The sequence below is a fragment of the Mesoplodon densirostris genome, chromosome 5, assembly GCF_025265405.1.
Source record: "Mesoplodon densirostris isolate mMesDen1 chromosome 5, mMesDen1 primary haplotype, whole genome shotgun sequence".
Taxonomy (NCBI): Eukaryota; Metazoa; Chordata; class Mammalia; order Artiodactyla; family Ziphiidae; genus Mesoplodon; species Mesoplodon densirostris.
In genome coordinates this window covers 58,820,369-58,840,183 of record NC_082665.1, presented here as the reverse complement: position 1 = coordinate 58,840,183, position 19,815 = coordinate 58,820,369, and the positions used below count along the sequence as shown (strand labels likewise).

General features: G+C 41.8%; 1 protein-coding gene across 1 annotated transcript in view; it reads right to left on the bottom strand.

The window, feature by feature from the left end:
• Positions 1-19,815, bottom strand: part of CD96 (CD96 molecule) — a 90,538-nt gene that overhangs the window by 48,902 nt on the left and 21,821 nt on the right. Inside the window, 6 exon segments of the mRNA XM_060098809.1 lie at positions 1,657-1,844; positions 3,783-3,853; positions 3,855-3,894; positions 8,029-8,152; positions 16,657-16,846; positions 16,848-16,874. Coding sequence (XP_059954792.1) covers positions 1,657-1,844; positions 3,783-3,853; positions 3,855-3,894; positions 8,029-8,152; positions 16,657-16,846; positions 16,848-16,874 — 640 coding nt within the window.

The following is a 19,815-nucleotide window of genomic DNA, read 5'->3' as shown; positions in this document are numbered from 1 at the left end:
CACCATTCTGGTGAGTTATGTTGATAATGAGGGAGAGGATGCATGCGTGGGGAGACGGTATATGAGACATCTCTGTACCTTCCTCTTAATTTTGCCGTGAATCTAAAACTGCTCTAAAAAATAAAGTCTTTAAAAAATAACAACAAAAAAAAACAAGAACCAGTCTTAACATCGTAAAATATTGTTTTTTCAAACGTGGCTCTGTCTATGATGGGAATAGGATTCTCCTTAGGAATTTGAGGTTAACTTTTTAGCTCATGTCCTTAGATTCTGCCAAAGCTACTGGTAAATCTATGTGAGAACCAGTTACCTTTACACTGTTCCAAGACTGCAGCCCTAACCTTGGAGAGTCTTCTGGAAAGGAGGTGCACTTATTTCTGAGGGAATTAGGCTAAGTTGAGTATGGATGTTTCATGACCATTTCTGAATGATGAACTCAAAATTCACAGAATGATGTGAACGGGCATGGTTGCAGGCTTGCAGGGATGATGCTACTGTCCTCATGTCTGAATGGCACCTGTTTCTGCATAACAGGGATGGGTTTACACAGCAACATACCCCATCCAAAGCTCGCAGGAACCAACTAACAGCATTGGTAACAGGGCTGGGAAGGACCCAATATGCAGACTGTAGCCTTGAAACAAAGGGAAACTCTTTCCCTCATAAATTATTCTGGTTTTTATAAGTATGTTATAGACTATAATATCTCTGAAAATAGGAAGGTGGTAAAAGATGTTAATGGTTCTGCAGAGTCATGATCATGACTTGCAAATCTGTTTAAGTTTTAGGAAGGTGGTAAAAGATGTTAATGGTTCTGCAGAGTCATAATAATGACTTGCAAATCTGTTTAAGTTTTATAGGTATTACTTTACTGTTACATATGCATATTTGACAGTTGTCATTATGCACTTCTATATTCTATAGACAATCTGTTGTTGCTGTATTTGTTGAGATATTTGTTCACATCTTTTATGTAGTAAATCTTTATTTTTTGATCTGGTTCCGAGTAATGAATATTCTGGTTAATCTAATGTTGTAATAGTAGAATGATCCCACATACAAATTTTCAAGTCATAAAAATCCTCCGTGTCAGATTTTGTGCTTCAAATCTAGGGATACTAAAATTGTTATAACAGCAGAGGTTGGCATAACACTGTAAATCAACTATACTTCAATAAAAAGAAAATAAAATCATTATATCTCATACATGGTTTATCCATTCCTAAGTATTAGAATTATATATCCTATACATAAATGAATGTTTTTTATAGACTCTGAAGTAATTTTAGGGATTTAAAAACTCTCTTGATCATCAGTATATTAGTGTTAATGTTCATTATATTGTAGATTAACAAAAATGCTAGTTTAGAGTTATTATTAATGGAATTTGAATTAAAAAATTGCTGTATTCACCAGAAATTCTTAGAAATAGGAATCAGCTATTTTTTATTTGAAGAAATTCTTTTCAGTAGAGTTCCTTTAACCAAAAAATGTCCATTACTTTGAAATCTAATAATTTTGAATTGTGTAGAGAGAGTTTTCAGAGATAAAAATATCATGGAAATAATCAGTATTCTATTCATTTCAGTTAGAAATGTTCTGAACTTATGGGAGTCTTGGCCACCCCTTGTTGATCTCATTAAATGGACAACTCACCCAAGGAAAACGTGATCTTTTCGGATGAGCTATTCCACACTTTGTTTCCAGGGACCGGAGACAGAGCCATACACCAGATGGTTAGGTTGTTTGATTGGGCTGGTTTATTATCATACACACTTGTCAAAACAGACTTCAGTTCCCAAAATCCTCCTTTGTCTTTTCTCTTTTCATTAGTATGTGTATTTCTACAAGGCAGATAAGAACAAGGTTAGTCGCCAGTGTTTTCCATATGAGCCATACAATGATGCCAAGGTATGGCTAGAGGCAGTGTGGTTTATGGTGATATAGAATCTAAAGTGGTCAAACCACAGCTTCTTTGCAGTGAGCGTTTGTCTGGAAGGCCTGGAATTAACCTGAACTCTTTTGTTCAAGCTCCTGCATGGCATCGATCCATGGTCAAGGTATGAAATATATTGATTAAAAGTGCTGCTTTATTTGTAACCATGGGCCTAGTGGGTCTAGGGACAAGTTTTCCCAGCTCATCAGCATTGCTTATTGATAACAGTGAGATTGATGATTTGCCCCTGGCCTAGGTGAGAACCTGGGAGGACTCTTCTGTGGAGTGTGAGTAGTAGCAGGAATATGCCTAAGTGACCAGGAAAACATAAAACAACCTCAGCTGAGAGTCCATTTTGGGCTCCCCACTTTGAGTGCTGTAAATGTGTACATGGGAAGCATATCCTTACTTTAAGAATATTGTTGCTAGATTATATCCTTTTCCTGAATTAAGCTGTAGACTTATAACACTGTCATTCTGGGTCCTGCAAGTCTTCTTTAGAAATATTAACTGGGCTTCCCTGGTGGCGCAGTGGTTGAGAATCTGCCTGCCGATGCAGGGGACACGGGTTCGTGCCCCGGTCCGGGAAGATCCCACATGCCGTGGAGCGGCTGGGCCCGCGAGCCATGGCCGCTGAGCCTGCGCGTCCGGAGCCTGTGCTCCACAACGGGAGAGGCCACAGCAGTGAGAGGCCCGCGTACCGCAAAAAAAAAAAAAAAAAAAGAAAAGAAATATTAACTGCCACTGTTAGTACCACCTCCAAATAGCATACATACATGGTAGCAGGAAATGAATGTAAAACTCTCCATCCCTGTAGGCCAGAACTTTGTCTCACAGTTTCTTGACACTGAGGGTTCTAAATGCCAGTTCTGAAGTTATCACTTGCCAAAATAATAACTAAATGCAGTTGTGTGCTGGTAAAATTCTGGCCATGCCCCTGGCCTCAAGGTTGGAAGGGTAATGGGCACATCAAATCACAGCTTATTTAACAGAACATATCTATAATGACCCTTAAAAGATATTTGCAGGATTGCATCCTGTCCTGATTGTGGGTGAATTGTTTTTAAAGTGATCTAATAACAAAACCAGTAATAGTCTCAAAATGAATCAAGTGGATCAATACAATCATTCATCAACATAGACTTAAAATTTTATCAATTAAAGATCATAATGCAGCAAGAGCTATGTGACTCAGTGACTGTTGAAAATTTACTGAGCTCTGAGGAAAAATGACTCAGGAGAAAGGAGAAGGGCTGCTGTCCCAGGCAGGAGACAGCTGGAATTTTTCTGGCAGAGGCTGCCATGTTTACCACCTATGAGAATATCGCTTTGTATGTTCTCACCTGAGCTTGCCTTGACGTGTGTCCTGCTCCAGGAACTTTTAATCCTCTTGGTAAACATGTTCCTTGCCATGGAGCCAAGTCCTTTATGTACACTTCCTCCAAACTTCCTCACCCCCAACCCACCCAGATCCTTGCAAGAAAAAGTAGAAATTATTTGTTTATTGGTTTAAAGTAGTGATGCTAAGTTCACTGAACTAACTGAAATGATTAATTCATGTATGTTGAATTAAACTTGTTTGCACTCATGTAAAAGATTTGCATTTACTGACAGTTAAATACAACGTTAGTGTTTATATACGAATGGACCAAGTCAAATATATTTCTTATATTCTGGGAAATGTTACCTCCCAACCCCTTGGAGGAGCTAGATGAGGTATCAGAAAATGGCATCTGGTAGGCAAGGCGATGTTTTTCTTGGAATGAGAATTGCTCTTAAACGCCAAGATCAGCTTGGGCAGCGGCAACTTCTGTTGTTCTTTGTTTTCTTTCTTTGCCAAACCCACTTCCATTGACTGATTTCCTTACCTTCTCTTTCACCTTGAGGGAAGCTTCTCTCTATAAACCATGTAAGATTTTGCTGTGGGAAATACATTCTGCAGTGAGCAGGTAAATATTCTCTGGAAGGGGTTAAAGGCAGAATACAGAAAGAATTATTTGCCAATTCAGAAGAAACTGAATTGGTACCCTTTATATCTCCATCAAGCCTCAAACAAGGTGAATTGGCACAAAGTTATTTTTTCCACTTTTTTTTTTTTCTGTACACGGACCTCTCACTGTTGTGGCCTCTCCCATTGTGGAGCAGAGGCTCTGGACGCACAGGCCCAGCAGCCATGGCTCACGGACCCAGCTGCTCCCGGCATGTGGGACCTTCCTGGACCGGGGCACGAACCCACGTCCCCTGCATCGGCAGGCGGACTCTCAACAACTGCGCCACCAGGGAAGCCCATTTTTTCCACTTTTAACAAGGCAGTGTTTACCTTTAAGAGGTTTAAGGAGTGAACTATAAACAGGCAATCTCCTATAGAGATGTTATAAATTAATGGTTAGAATTTAAGGTCAATTTAAGAAGAATCTAGGACTATACTAATGTTGCAAGTCTGGATTCTGGGTTCTGGAAAAGGAAAATTACATCCCTACATAGGCAGAATAAAACTGTATAAATGGAAACCAAAGAATAGAAAGAAGAAGCTATAACAGGCAGCAGCCAGAGAAGAATATTCTGTTAGACTGAAAGCTAAAAGAAAGCCAGACTTTTGTGGCTTTCGTTCCCCAAATAATGTAAAGTACTATTTGTAGCAACAGTTACAGGAACCATTTAATATAAACATCTCACTTTTGACTTGTAAAGAGTTTTCCTAATTAATTTTTTATTTTATCATCTAAACAATCCTATAGGCTAGATAGGAACCACCTTATTATTGCCATTTGACAGATGGGGAAATCAAGGCACAGAATCACAAAATGGTCAAAAGGAGTAGAATGTAGTTGATGGCACAATTGGAAGAGTTACCTTAATCCCAGTCCAAGACATTTCCTGGTAAAACACGTTGTACTGAAATAAGAAAGAAGTAGAAGAGGAGGTAGCTTATGTTACAAAACCCGGGAGCTTAGAGGAGGGTTAGTTATGTTTTATTTTCAACACTGTGTTTGTTCTTTGTAAGATGGTGGTTTTTTCAAGAGCCTGGTGAAAATATCTGATAAGACTTATTGGATCTTCATTATTTTATCTGAGACGCTGCAAAATTATAATCCCATTTTTAGTTACTTGTTTTCTCATCCAGAGATATGTGTGTTTTACATAGGACCAGCCCTAGTTCTTAGTTCTCAAATATTTTTCATTGATGAACATGAATATTGATGAATATGCTAGTTAACTAGTAAAGAACAATTAACTATATCTAATGCTTGGTGTGCCCATTTCCCCACAGGATGGTGATGCCCAAAGAGTCTGGTCTTGAGCAGAACTGAGAAACCAAACCTAAGGATACTAAGTCCCATCTTTCTGGTGAGATCCCACTGAGGAGCAGTTGAACATCCCTCACAACATCACATCCTGGCAAAAACCCTAAGGAAATCATGAGACTTTCAGAGGAGGTCATCTGTTGTATCCAAAATGGTAGTAGCAAACACTGCAGCCCCAGCTTTCCTACCCATTCAGCACTTGCCAATGGGATGCAGGCACGTGAAAGGAATGCAGCCCCATGAAATTATGTCTTTTTCTGTCCTAAAAGTAAAACCAGGTCCCCTGAAATGTATTCTTAATAAGTAAAGGAAAGAGAATTCAGTTTATTTAATCCAATAAAGTGCCAAAGACTGATATTTATCTCCAGGTCGTCCATGTAAGAGTTACAGGAAAAAAATGTTTTTTAAAAGTTGTAAAGGTTTGTATTAATGCCCATACCTTTAACCCCTCTCATGATTCATTTTCTCCATGCTCATTCAACCCACCAAAAGATGAGGATACGGTCATATCAGGAACAAGTAGGGGTTCCATTATTTCATAAAGGCAACTGGCTCACTGAAGAAATTTCCTGTCAACTTAATAAAAATATCAAAAAGATTTAACTCTTGTAGATTCTCTGAATTCAGATTTCATGGAATGATTCAGATTTTATATATTCTATACCAGCTCCAGACAGTGTTCCAAGATTTTGTTTAGGGATATGGTTCTTGTCCCGAAACTCCTTTAGTCTCCAAAATTGAAAAGCTTCAGACTAAACTAGTTCAAATTGAAGTCGAACATATTATGAAATGTCAAGCACATATGTTTTTGCTGAGAAAGAAGAGCTGTATTTCCAAACAATTAAGAAGAAAAACATGCTAAATTTGGGGAAAAAATGAAGTAAATATGAACAAGAGTTTACGTACACATACATATAAGCACACATGTGCGTGCACACGCACGCATGCGCGCGCGCGCACACACACACCTTACTCTGCTGAGAAGTCAAAATCATTCACTCACTCGGTGTGTCTGTTGCATTCATGAAACAAGTAAATTATTGGTTTCTCCAGCATATTATTCTAAGTACATATGGGATAAGTAAGCAGTAGCACAAAGAATTCTGCAGTAAGTGTCAAAAAGTATTTGGAGGGTTCTGTGGGAGTACAGAGAGGGATGAAATCTGGGAATAACTTAGAAGGCAGTTATATTTTGTGGACCGGCAAGAGTTGGGCCTGGATCCTACAGGTGAAAAGTAGTGGGGGATTCACAAAGATGGGCAGATGGAATGGTTCATGGGCTTGGGAGTGAGCTGGGGATGTTGTCTTGGAAGGAGAGGTTGGAGCAGGATAAAACTGATGAGTCAGGAAAAATGAATCCAAATCTGGCTGTAAGACTGATCATTCCCTTATTTCCACAGATGAAATACTGAGATGGTGACCATTTGTAAATTATCCCATATTCAGTTTGCTGAAGTTTGGACAGAACCTTTTCCAAAGGACTTTTCACAGAATCAGTTTGAAAATAGCTGTTTAGTCTAGAAAGAGAAAACCTAAAAAAAGGAAAAAAAAAAAGTTTCCCTATTTGTTTACCAACTCTTCATTTCTATTTGGGGTCTCTCTCCATGCCCCACACATTTGTTTTTCACTTGAAATTCGACTTTCAGTCTCTACATGTTTTCTACTCTACCATTTCTATATTTTCTTCCATTAACTCAAAATTTTTTTATTCCATGGACACCTTCTTTAAAATGTGCCTGTCTCCTCTTGGTAGGTTTTCCTTCCTAAATCTATCTATCTATCTATCTCTCTCTCTCTCTATCTCTCTATCTATCTACCTATCTGAAATACATATTTTTTGCTTAGGTTGATTATCCCTTTATTTCATTCCAATTGAGAGTAGAAGCCAACATATCTCAGCTTTTCCAATTCTAGTTACATAATAAAAAGCAACCCCAAATTTGCTATATTTCTCTAAATTGGGGGGGGGAAGTCCTTTCACTTAATCTTCCCCTTTCTGCAAGTTCTCTGGCTTTTCTACTGACTGTATTTATAACATCAATAGTTTCCAACCAAAAATGGAGACTCATGGTCTGAAAATTGGACAAAATATTTGAAACCACAGATATTCTTGAGGCATGTGGTTTCTCTGCCCATATGCCCATTCCCCCTCTTAAATCTCCTTCTTTGCTTGACAGGCCAGATGATCTCGTCTTCTGGAAACAGAACTAAGACTTGTAGGTGCTCGACTTACTGTTTTACTACATGATATTTTCCAGGGACAACTTTCTTCAGTGGTGGAGGGGGGCGGAGAAAAGTTTTGCATTTGTTGCAGAAAAACCCTACAGGCAGGGACACACCCACTTGGAAAGCAGGCTTCCCTGGAAGTGGGAGGGAACAGGAACTGGAGGTGCCCTCCTCCCAGGGATAGGAGTCAGCTAACAGCCTTCTAAGGCAGCAGGAGTGCTCACCCTGCACCGGAGCCATCAGAGACCAGTTCAGAGCCTTGCTTGCCTGTAAGTACCCACTTGTGGCTGGGAGGTGCTTCCTAACTGTTCAGGGTTGCAAAGCTTAACGAATAGGCTCTCAATCACTTAAGAAATGACCCAAGAAAGGACAGAGAAGTCAGGCTGTTTTTAACATGTACTATAATTTTCCCTTTGTTTATTTATTCTTAAAATGAGGTACCTCTTAAAATAAGCCAAACATCTGGAGTAAGTTGCTGTCAGGAAGTTCTCATCAGCTGTTGGCTTTGCAGGCAATGGTGCCTGGGTAGGTGGAGGATGGTGAGCTGCTTGCCGAGGACACCTAGGAACAACCAGGTCTGTGGAGAGTCGCTCCACCACTCTCTCCTTCAGGCATGCCAGCTCCTCCCGCTGAAAACAGCTAAGCCTGCTGTGTGGACTAGAATCCCAGCCCCAGAGGGACCTCCCTAGGGACAAGCTAACCTCACATTGAGAACTTTATTTCACAGACCCTGGCAGACTTTGTAGCCTCCGGACAGCCCGTTGCATCCGTTCTGAGGAAACGCGAGTCTCCGACATCAGCATCTGTCTATGCTCGCTTCTACCCACGCTGAGGGAGACCCAGTGAGGCCCCAGCCCTGGGGCTCCTGAACAGCCTGAACCCTGAGGCTTCTCCTCCTGCTTCCAGAACGCATTGGATCGCGGCTTCCCTGGTGGCGCAGTGGTTGAGAGTCCGCCTCCCGACGCGGGGGTCGCGGGTTCGTGCCCCGGTCCGGGTGAGCCCCACGTGCCGCGGGGTGGCTGGGCCCGTGGGCCATGGTTGCTGGGCCTGCGCGTCCGGAGCCTGTGCCCCGCAACGGGAGAGGCCACAACAGTGAGAGGTCCGCGTACTGGGGAAAAAAAAAATTAAGATTCGTTTAAAATATACTAACTAAAGAGAAATGTCAGCTTGCCACCATGGGTCTGTGGGTTATTTGGGGGCAGAATGTACCAGCGTGTCAGCACTGATGAGTGAAAATAATGGGATTTATGCCTAGCACTTGGTTTTGGTGGAACTGAAGGTTTTGATGGTTGAGGCTGGTTGGGTGGCTGGAATATGCCTATGTGACCAGCTCACTCTTGAGAGCCCACCATGAACAGAGATTAGGCTTCCTGGGAGAGAGGTGTTTGCACACATGCTGGTGTTGATTTGAGAACTGGATACAAAGCTTGTTCTGTGCAACCCAGCAGTGGAAGGACAAAGAAACCTGAGCCTGAGATCTCCAGACCCTTCTGATGCATATCTTTCTCCCATTATTGCCCCACTTATATTAAAGCTGTTTCATCAATACAGCCTGTCTGAATCCTGTAAGTCTCTCTCACAATCTAACACATAAGTAATTAATGCATAATTAGCACAGAGATAAGTAAAGACTTTTCAACTCACTTGAATTAAACATTAAGAATAGAGGATATATATTAAAGCATAATTTGATTTCATTTTAAGCTCTGTTAAAGGAAGAGTATGTGAGGAAGAGATGAAAGAACCTCAAAAAGAAAGAAAAGAAGAAAAAGGTGGAGAGATTGGGGTATATTAGGAGAAATAAAGAACAGAGGCAGAAAACCGAAAAAGAAACAGGGATAGAGAAGAAATGTGAAGGTAAGAGAGACAGTTCCCTAGAGAAGATTCACCATGGAAAGGTAGGAGACCTTGACTGTCTGAGAGAGTGAAGGACAGAGAACATGTTCTTAGCTTCTGAGGTCAATTTTAATAAGTAGATTTTGTTTTGTCCCCACATACCACACAGACCACTCATTCATTTGAGCAGTAGGTTTCAGATTATATTCCTCTTTTAGATACTAACTGCATGCCAATGCCTTGTTCTCCGATTTTTTAAGGGCTGTTCATCTTTAAATATTTAGAGATGCTTTGAGAAAAGGGATCCAGCAGTCCATATGGAGAGGAAAATGCCCTGGGCTGCTGAGGATATGCTTAAAATATTAACTCAGGAGTAGAATAAAATCAAACTACAAACTACTCTGGCCTTTGTGCTGGAGCTGACTTGTTTCGGATGATTCCTGTAGAACCTATTATTTATTTATTTTTAAAACTGCACTGGGGGCTTCCCTGGTGGCACAGTGGTTGAGAGTCCGCCTGCCGATGCAGGGGACACAGGTTCGTGCCCCGGTCTGGGAGGATCCCGCATGCCGCGGAGCGGCTAGGACCGTGAGCCATGGCCGCTGAGCCTGTGCGTCCAGAGCCTGTGCTCCACAGCGGGAGAGGCCACAACAGTGAGAGGCCCGCGTACCGCAAAAAAAAAAAAAAACTGCATTGGGAGTGGGGAAGAGGGCATGGTGAGAGCGGGGGAAGACAAGAGGAGACAAAGCAGACAAGATCCTGGTATAATAATCGTGTCTTGCCTTATTTGGTCCCCACCTATGTGGCTCCTTTTTACTGCTGTTCTTAGACATGTCAGCAGCTCTAACAGTCAGATCTGTCTTCCCTGTGAGCTGTTTGTGAAAAGACACAAGTCCAAACACCAGGCTTGTGAAAAACCCAGGCTGCATTGCAGTCCTGTAATCCCCTTTTTTCTAGAAACCTGCCTGATATTAAAGCTTTCACTTCCCTTATGGTTTTCCCCCAGGGGCATGGTGCCCCTTTTAGGACCCTTTCCATCTGTGGTGAAAGCTCAGGGGCTCAGGGGCTCACCGCTGCAAATGATGATGGCGGCTGGGAGTCACACGGCTGGAGATTTGGACTCAGAGTCTTAATGTGCTACAAAAGATGCTATGAGGGGAAAAAAAAGCTTGCAATATCTAATCTTAAACACACACACACAACACACACACGCACACACACACAGGAAATGGAGCTTAAGAAGGTCAAGGAATGTACAAAAACTCAGGCTTTGCAAAACCAAAATTAAATAAACAGAAACAATCAAATTCTGTAAATAGCTACTGGAAATGTCCTGCTAAACTCTGATGTTTTGCTTTTAGATTACAGCGTCTTTTTTCCATGGGTCTTATTATTTTAACCTCTCTTCCTTTTTAGGCATTTTAATCCCAACTGCTTTTGTTTCCTACATTTCATGTGAGGTAGTTTTGTTTTTTGCTTGTTTGTTTTGTTTTTTTAGTTTCTTTCCTAAATTTTGTAAAACATACTAGAGAGTGACAAGGATAGGACCCATGGAGATGATCTAGTAAAAGCACAGGCAGGAAAAAGAGACACATGTGGCTCGTGGAAAGACTGCCCTGTTGAGTAAACTAGAGTTTTCGTGTATCTCTCCTGTGCTTTCTTTTGCTGTATCATCAGAGTAAGGGGTATAGAGGGCCAGGGGCTGTGGCCAAGGGACTCTTCGGCCCAGCATCTCTTGCTCTAGAGCAAAAAGCTGCTACATGGGGGGCCCTGAAGTTTACGTTAAAGACTCTTTCTTTCCATGGAGCTGTGGAGGTGAGGCTGTGTGCCATGCTGGAGCCCTGGCAAAGCCGAGCCCTTGGAAACACGCAAGAACACGACATCCATAGGGGTGACACTCTCCGTGGACATCCCTAGCATGTCTAAGCCTGAAAGACATCATTGATAGAATAATCTGGGGGGTTTTCTATTCTACAGGAAAGCTAAATTAACCATAAGCTTTGTAATTTTAACTAGTAACACTGGAAGACACAGTTCACAGCTGACCAAACCCCTATTGTTCTAACACTTAAGGCTGCTGGTGCAGTGAACATGTAGCACCTAGTAAGCATCAATACATGCAGGTTGACTTGGTTAATTTTTAAGAGATGAAGGGAAGAGGGTAGGAAATTACCATTACTGAGCACTAATGGTTGCCAGATAGTAGATAATTTGCATACAGGTCTCTCATTTGGTCCTTATGTCACCATTGTGAGGTTGGGATCATTGTCCCTGTTCATTGATGAGGAATCTAATCTAATCTAATCTAATCTAATCTGGTCCAAGGCCCAGAGTTAATAGTGAAGGAGGAGAATTCAGACCCAGGTTTATCAGATTCCACAACCTATCTTGTTGTGTTTTTTCATTAACTCCCACTGTCTCTGAGAATCAATCACATAGCTGATTTATGAATATTCATGCAGAGGAAGGAATAAGTGAAAAGAGAGTGAGTGAGTGATAAATAGTGGGAAGGGAAGAAACATTTCTGAGACATCCACTCTGTGCTATGTACTCCATTACTGTGCATAAATCTAATGCACCTAAGAACCCTGTGTAATATTGATTATGATCCCAGTTTTGGAGATGAGTTAGTTGGGACTCATAGAGCTTAACTACTAGATGAGGCTATGTTGCTAGTAGGTGGTTGAATTAGGATTTGACCTGAGTTCTATCTGCCCCTAAAGCATGATCTCCTTCCGTTATACCATCCTGCCTGGGTACAGGCATGCTAAATTCTCATCCCACCTTTGCCCTTCATTAGTGGCTCAGCCAATGGTTTAGACTCTCCAGGCCCCAATTTCTCATCTGTGAAATAACAAGATGTTCTACCTATTTCAGAGGCTTATTGGGAGCATCACATGATAAAAGCAAGTGAAAGGGCTTTGAAGAGTTAATAAGTTATGAAAAATATAATTGGGATTATAAGAATATCAGAGTGAGGAATTACCAATGTTTGTCAAGGTCTTAAAAGATCCACAGACAAGCTGTGTCCTGTAGCTGCTTATGTGGAGTTGGTGATTCCACACCAACTAATTCCAACTAGTTCCCCAGGAAGGAAAGTTCTCTGGTTTTTCTAGTCAGTGCCCAGGGAAGCATGGGTGCAGAAGAGAAAATCTGATGACACATAAGACAAAGTCCTTTTCTTTTTAAACTGGAATTCTTGGATCCAACCTTGTGGTTCTATAACTGGATTGAGTCCATGTTACCTATAAACATTGGCCCAAGAACCTACAAAAAAAATCCTGATAAGAAACAAAACACCTACCAAACATTATATCATTAGATTATTTATTTTACTTAAACTATTGAAATGCAGTCCACTAATAAACTTGAAAATTAATTGTGGCAGAACAAAAAAATGGAAACCTTTCCTATGTACTTGGGACTATAATAACAATTAATCTAAGAGACTAATTCATAAAATCAAAAGACTTGGATAATATACTCATCTAAAACCATACCACAGAGTCTGAGCTATGATTTGTATGCAGCTGTCAAATTACATGACTGATATTCAGTGAAAACATGACAAGAAATCATAAGTTATTTAATGTTCTTGGGGCTAGAAGAAACTGGAATATAATTTTCTCTCATCCCATGTAACAGGAAATGTTTGAGAATTAGGAGCGTATTTATTTAACTTGGGATTTTGAAAAGTTTCAATGCAGTCATAATGCCACAAGACAGCTGATCAACACACATTAGTAGTAATAACAACGAAATGCTTATTGAGCACTTAATATATACCAAACAATATACCAAGAATTTTTCATGCATTATTTCATTTAATTCCTAAAAACAACAACAACATGCTGATACTCTCCTTACCCCCTTCATATAGATGGGAAAACTGACTACAAAGGTGTGAAGTAATTAGTTCAAGGTCACAGCCAGCAAGAGGAAGAGCTGGGAAATAAGCCCAGATCCCAGAGACTAGAGGCTGGGAACTACCTACAAGAATTTTAAGTCAGAAGACCCCATTCTAATTTCCTTTTTCTCCTGCCCTTCCTTGTACTGCCTAAGAAATAGCCAGGGTTCTGAATGAGTTCAGAAGGGTGCATTTCCTCTTGTCACTTAAAAATAAAAACACTAGGAAAGCTGGTATAGGAAATGGATTAGAACAAATTAAACGTCAAAGGATGAGCAAAAACCTCGTTCTTACAACAGGATTCACACCCCTACTTCTCCTTCACTATCTACTTCAATATTTATTAAACAGAAATTTAAACAATTGAGACAATTTTTCCAGGAAATTTAAGGGCTAAGGATCACAAGATCACATGTTCTGAGAGCCCTAAGTCAGAAAATAAGGATTCCCATTTGGGTTCTAGAGTCAACTCAGCTTTCCTTCATTCCCACCAGAAATTGCAGTGACTTCTCTTGTTGCGGAGCACAGGCTCTAGGCACGCAGGCTTCAGTAGTTGTGGCACGTGGGCTTCAGTAGTTGTGGCACGTGGGCTCAGTAGTTGTGGCACATGGGCTCAGTAGCTGTGGCTCACGGGCTCTAGGGCACAGGCTCAGTAGTTGTGGCGCACGGGCTTAGTTGCTCCGCGGCATGTGGGATCTTCCCAGACCGGGGATCGAACCCGTGTCCCCTGCATTGGCAGGTGGATTCTTAAACACTGAGCCATCAGGGAAATCCCTCAAGTAAGTTCTTGAGTATAGCAGACAAAGCCCGCTATGAACCAGTGGAAAAAATATTAAGACCCTTGTCACAGATGCCATCAGTGTCTGTCTGCTACAACCACTCAGCCTCTGCTTACTGAAGGCCTCTTGCTGGGCATATATACGACCCTCTCCTGAAGATTTACTGAGGTTATGGAAACACACTCAGTCCACAAGTAGAGCAGACTGGAAGTCCCAGAGGGTTAATGGTGACAACAGGTGGGGAGTTGGTGGATAATACCCCAGCTTCCTCGCCTTTGTTTGGTGTAATTCTGATGTGTATTCTCCCAGGGTTTCCCAGTGGGAATGAGCTCTAAGCCCATAGTGCTAACTGGCTTGATCACGTACATTTATTATCTTTATTATCTTCCTCCCTTCCTTGACATTTTTCCCACTCCTACGTTTCCTAGGACTACCTGTCAAATAAATTAATTTTATTCGAATTCTTGTCTCAAAGTTTTCTTTCAGGGGAACCCAAACCAAGATACAACCTAAAATAGTTATGGGAGGGGGCCTATTTCTGATTTCCTATTAGCAACAAATGCCAGTAGAGTGAAGGACCTGAAAGAAAGAACAATTACTAAAAGTTGCAGAGGTGATTGAGAGAGACAGATTCTTTGGGGGGCTCAGGACAATCACGTATAGAGCTTAAGAGTGCAGGAGAGCAAACTTGTGATGGCAGGTGACTCCCCACTGAGGAAAGGAAAGTCAAAGGAGGCTAGTGAGAGGGATGCAGGAAGCAGCAGAGGGGAAGCTTCTGATCCCTGGTCTGCCAGAGAATGAAGGTGTTCTGGAAGAAGAAATAAACTGGACTTAGGGCTTAGAGAATGGTTCAGTGATACATTTGAGTATTTATTTCAAGGTTTTCATGTTTTTGTTTTTGGTTTATTCTATTTGGGGAATCAGCCAGGCACGCAGAGTGGGTCCTGAATATGATATGTGTATACCTCTGCCAGGATCACTATGATATACACTCGGGTGACACTCCCAAATAGATTAAAGACTGTCCGAACACAACACAGCTGGCCCATTTGCTAAAGGAGAAAACCAGGAAGCAGAAAAATCTAAGTCTGTGAACAAATAGGCAGAGTTTCATATTTTTAAGCATCCACTGAAAGGAGTTCAAAGAAGAAGAAAACAGAAATATAGAGACAGAGAGATGTAGAGACAGGGTGATAAAGATGAGATGTAAAAGAGTAAAAAGCATTCCAGACCAAGATGAAGGTATTTTAATGCAGCAAAGAGATACATGACATGGTTTAAATGTTGACAAGGCAATTAGATGGAGTTATGGTACAAAAACTCTTGGTCAAATGGGATACAGTTTGCCTAACGCAGAATTATTTTTTTTCACACCCCGGATGGCTGCCTCCATCGATTTGCCAATAGTCAGGCCAGATGAGTCAGCTTCATGTTTGTGCTAAGACAGTCATACCCCATAAGTGAGTGAATGGTGATGTCAATAAAAGAGATGAACAGCCTTTCCAACTCATCACAGGGCATTGTCTAGGCTCCATAAGGAACCTGATCATCAAGGGCAATTGATTATTTCCTAGCCCATCCCTGAGGAGAGATGGAGAAAGAGGGAGGGAAGGAAGGAGAAAGGGAGGGAGGGCAGGAGGAAGAGAGTGAGAGCTGGAGAAAGAGATACAGGAGAAGCTATAAGCAAGCGACTTCAAACTAAATACATTTTGGCTGTAGCTCTTCCCATCTTTATGAACTAAAGGGTTTGCATTTCCTTCAAAATACTGAATTGTGTGACCTCTAATAATTATCAATAAGATTCTAAGTAAAAACAAAGATTTTTCACTTGTCCTATCATTCAGACAACTGAGAAAAAATCTACCAGTCCATGCTCTTCGGTTTTGTGAATTATTTTCTCTTTGTTTACTGCATTTCAAAAACAATTAATTGCTCATCCACATCACTGTTTTCCTCTTTGCCTTTCATTTAAAATGAAAAATGAAAAAACACAGTTCTTGGTCGCAAAAATGAAAAACATCCAAAGCCAAGGGTTTCTGTTTATTGATGTTTCCTTGCATCACTGAGCAAAATAGAATTTTCACATTTCCCTTAAATTCACACCCTGCAGAGTCTCTGCAATTCGTTTGAGGCCACAGTGGATATTTCACCTAAGCTCCACTCTCCTGCGAATGCAGGGTCAGAGGGCCATCCCAGCAGGTTCTTTTGCTGGAGAAGCTGGACAGTCTCTCACCCCAGCTGGCCTTGGTAGGGGTGAGAGGAGTCCTGCAGAGTTTCTTTGGAGCTGTGTTTATCATCTTCCTTTTCTCACCCTGGCCTTATCCCACTCTGCTCCAGAAAGCAACTAAGGCAATTAGACAACTAAGCAATTAGACCCAGTTATAATTAAAGAGACTTCCAGTGTTCTCAGGAAACATTCAAATTGCACATAAGGTAGTGGTCCCCAGGAAACTGACCGATCTATGGCACCCGAACCCTCACTCTTTAGCTTCCTACCCTCGTCCCCAGCCCTAACACGAATGACAAGTATCAAGGCAAACAGAACTCCAGAATAGTGACCCTTGTGTGGCTGCTCTCCCGCTAACAGGGTGCTTCCTCTTTAGTGGAGAGAAAGCAGGAGACAGTGACAGGAGGACGGCAGGGAGTCCAGAGAACAGAAACTCTTACCAAAAACCCTGACCGTGGTGGAGCACCTGAAGATTTTGCCAGACCTGACTACAACCTGGCAAGAGAACTTCCGGCCATCATCCTGGATTTGGACTGGAGAGAGGTAGAGGCTGTAGTCTGTACCTGGCTTGACTCTGTCTTTAAATAACGTGGAATTGCTGATGGGGTGAAATTGGGTGATATTGGGTGAGAAGTGTTTCCTGAGTCCCATTATCCTCCTGATGAGACAAAATGGTTACCAGCTTTGAGCACTCAGTTGTGCCAGCTCTGGACTAGATGTTCCACAGGCAGTAGTTCATTTGTATCTTGTAACAATAGAGATGATGAATGAAGAATTGAAATTAAGAGATACTGAGTATGTTACTAGAGAAAGTATCGTTACACTTGACTTTCAGTTATAAATTAGTGTCAGTCTCTCTTAACACAGATAGAAACTTGCTGCTCTTCTGACTAAAACTTGCCTTTCATAACCGTCCATAAGTTGCATATTGGGGGTGGGGTACAGCCCTGGGAGCTAATGTCAGATCATAATTCTCATTTCAAGCTCTGAAATCTTACTGCTAAGATGTGCTCAGGAGGCTCTATCAGTTTGACTTATTAAATCTTCACTGAACTGGATGATTAAAGTCATCCTCGCTTCCCAGCATTCCAGCATTCCTTTAGAAAAGGTCTCATTTTAAGCTCCCTTTGGAGCCAGGACTAGAATGAGGTAAAGAGAGTCTCCTAGGATGCAAAATTTAAGGAAGCAGTCACTCCCAGGATCTTTTAAGTGCAGGGTGGGCACCTGAGAGTGAGTGCCTCCTTAAATTTTGTGTCCTTGGTATCTCCTTACCTCCTTACCTCAGCCTAGTTGCTGTCCTTCTGCTCTTATTTCTGTGATTGTGACCTTCAAAAAGGACACATAAGGAATAGGCTGTAAATGTTCATCTGAATTTGGAGATCAGAGTTTAACTGGAGTACTTGATTCCTCTAGTCCATATCCTTATTGTGGGTCTATGAAAAAAAGCCTTCATTATTCTTGCCTTAGCCTGAATCTCATGGACAAGGTCCCGGAGATGTCACAGTGTTGGGCAGGGTCAGTAAATGTGCTGACTAAGAGCCTAGTGAGGAGGGGACTCTTAAGGGGCATAAGCAGAGAGGAAGGGCTATGTCCTTATCCTCCTTCAGTATAGCTCAATATTTTCAACTGACTTGCTTTGAACACGTTCTGATGCACAAGCTTCTTCTCTGGAGGTTCTAATGGATGTTCTGGGATCAGTCTCATCCCAGGGCACATTTTTTAAAAGGTCCTCAGAGGACCGGGGGCTGAGAACCACTGGTCTAACTCCAAACAACAGATGAATCATTATGAGTAGGGGTCGGGGGAAAATGGAAGGAACTGAAAAGGAGGAGGGTGAACACGAATGCATCGGATGGGGAAGAAGTCATGAAATAATGAAAACAAAGGTCTGTGACTTGGAATCTCTAGTTTAAAAACCGAGACAGATTCAGGGTAGAAGAAAGGGAAGCCAGGTGAGGGAGAAAATTCAAGTATGAGCTGGGAACAGAGCAAGAAGTGGAAAACAGGAAGGCAGACTTCTTAGACAGTTTATATAGGTATTTCCAGAATATACGTAGTAGAAACTCTTACGCAAGACAATTTTTTAGGTGAACATGGTGAGGATTGGGATCAGCTTTACCTACAGATAGACAGGTAGTACTGCCGGCAGAGAATCACAGACTTACTCCTGAAGCAAAGAACATAACTTCATACCCACATAAAGTAGGACTTAGGAGTCTGTGCCACTGTCTTCCTAACGAGGAAGGATACAGAAAATTAAAGGGAGAGAACTTATGTTCTGGAGACAGGGGCCCCAAAAGGAGCCCTGGCAGCAGAAGAAACAGGAAGGCATTTCACTCAGCGTCTGCTGATCTGGAGGCCAGTAATTAAGGAGGCAGGCTCCCCCTGCAGGTTCTTCAGCACAAGCTACGTTTTACAGCTTTTGTTTTATGCACAGGGACTGTTTTGGTGAGAATCTAGGGCTTCAAAATGCTTGATCTTTTAGTAAATGACTCGCCATTTGGAACATTTCCATCTGTCACTCTGTCGTGGAAGGGCAGTCAGAGGCTGAAGTTGGAGATCGGTGAGAAAACGGCTTTCTCCTTTACTGCATAGCTGGGGGTGACTGGCCAGGGTAGTTTAACTGACGGAGAAAAGATATTTAAAAAATTATGCAGGGGCTGCCCTGGTGGCGCAGTGGTTGAGAGTCCGCCTGCCGATGCAGGGGACGCGGGTTCGTGCCCCGGTCCGGGAAGATCCCACATGCTGCAGAGCGGCTGGGCCCATGAGCCATGGCCGCTGAGCCTGCGCGTCCGGAGCCTGTGCTCCGTGGCGGGAGAGGCCACAACAGTGAGAGGCCCGCGTACAGCAAAAAAAAAAAAAAAAAAAAAAAATTATGTAGAGTGTTTTTTGATTTTCTGGGTGCTTGACTGTTGTAGAGGAGGGATTTGTTCCTTCATTGGGAAAGATGGATTCGGTTGCAAAGTGTGCCCTGTAATCTACAACATCAGGACAGCCTGAGAGATTCCAGAGTCTCCAGATATAAAGGGGCGAGAATCTGCATGTGAGCACCTGCCTTCGTGGAGCAAATGGGAAGAGAGGTGACAAAATGCAGGGAAACAATGAAATGTCTAGGACTGGGAGAGGGAGAGACAATACTAACATTATACGATGACCACGACTACATTTTTATATTCTTATTAGTCATAGCATAAATTTATTTAGCACCTACTGTGTTTGAGGCACTGTGCCAAGTTCTTCCAAGTCTTACCTTATTTACTCCTTACAACGATCTGGAATAAACCAAGTTTAGCTAACTTGCTCATAGGTCACACAAAGAAGGTACTTAAGTCACAGCATCAAAAAAGGGACAAAGAAGCCTCTGAGACAGCACATCTTAATAAAACCAAGCCATCACAAAACAAATAAAACTTTTTTTGTGGACTATCTCGACTGAAAAATGTATAAGAAATTCCAGGAAGCCAGAGGTCTTTGTATAAATTGGAGATTTTAGAGGTGTGGACAATTTGCTGATTGAAAGGAGCCTTTTATGATATATTGATCTACCTTTGGTGATAGGGGTCAGAGAATACACCTCAACTCCTACCTGTTAGGAATGA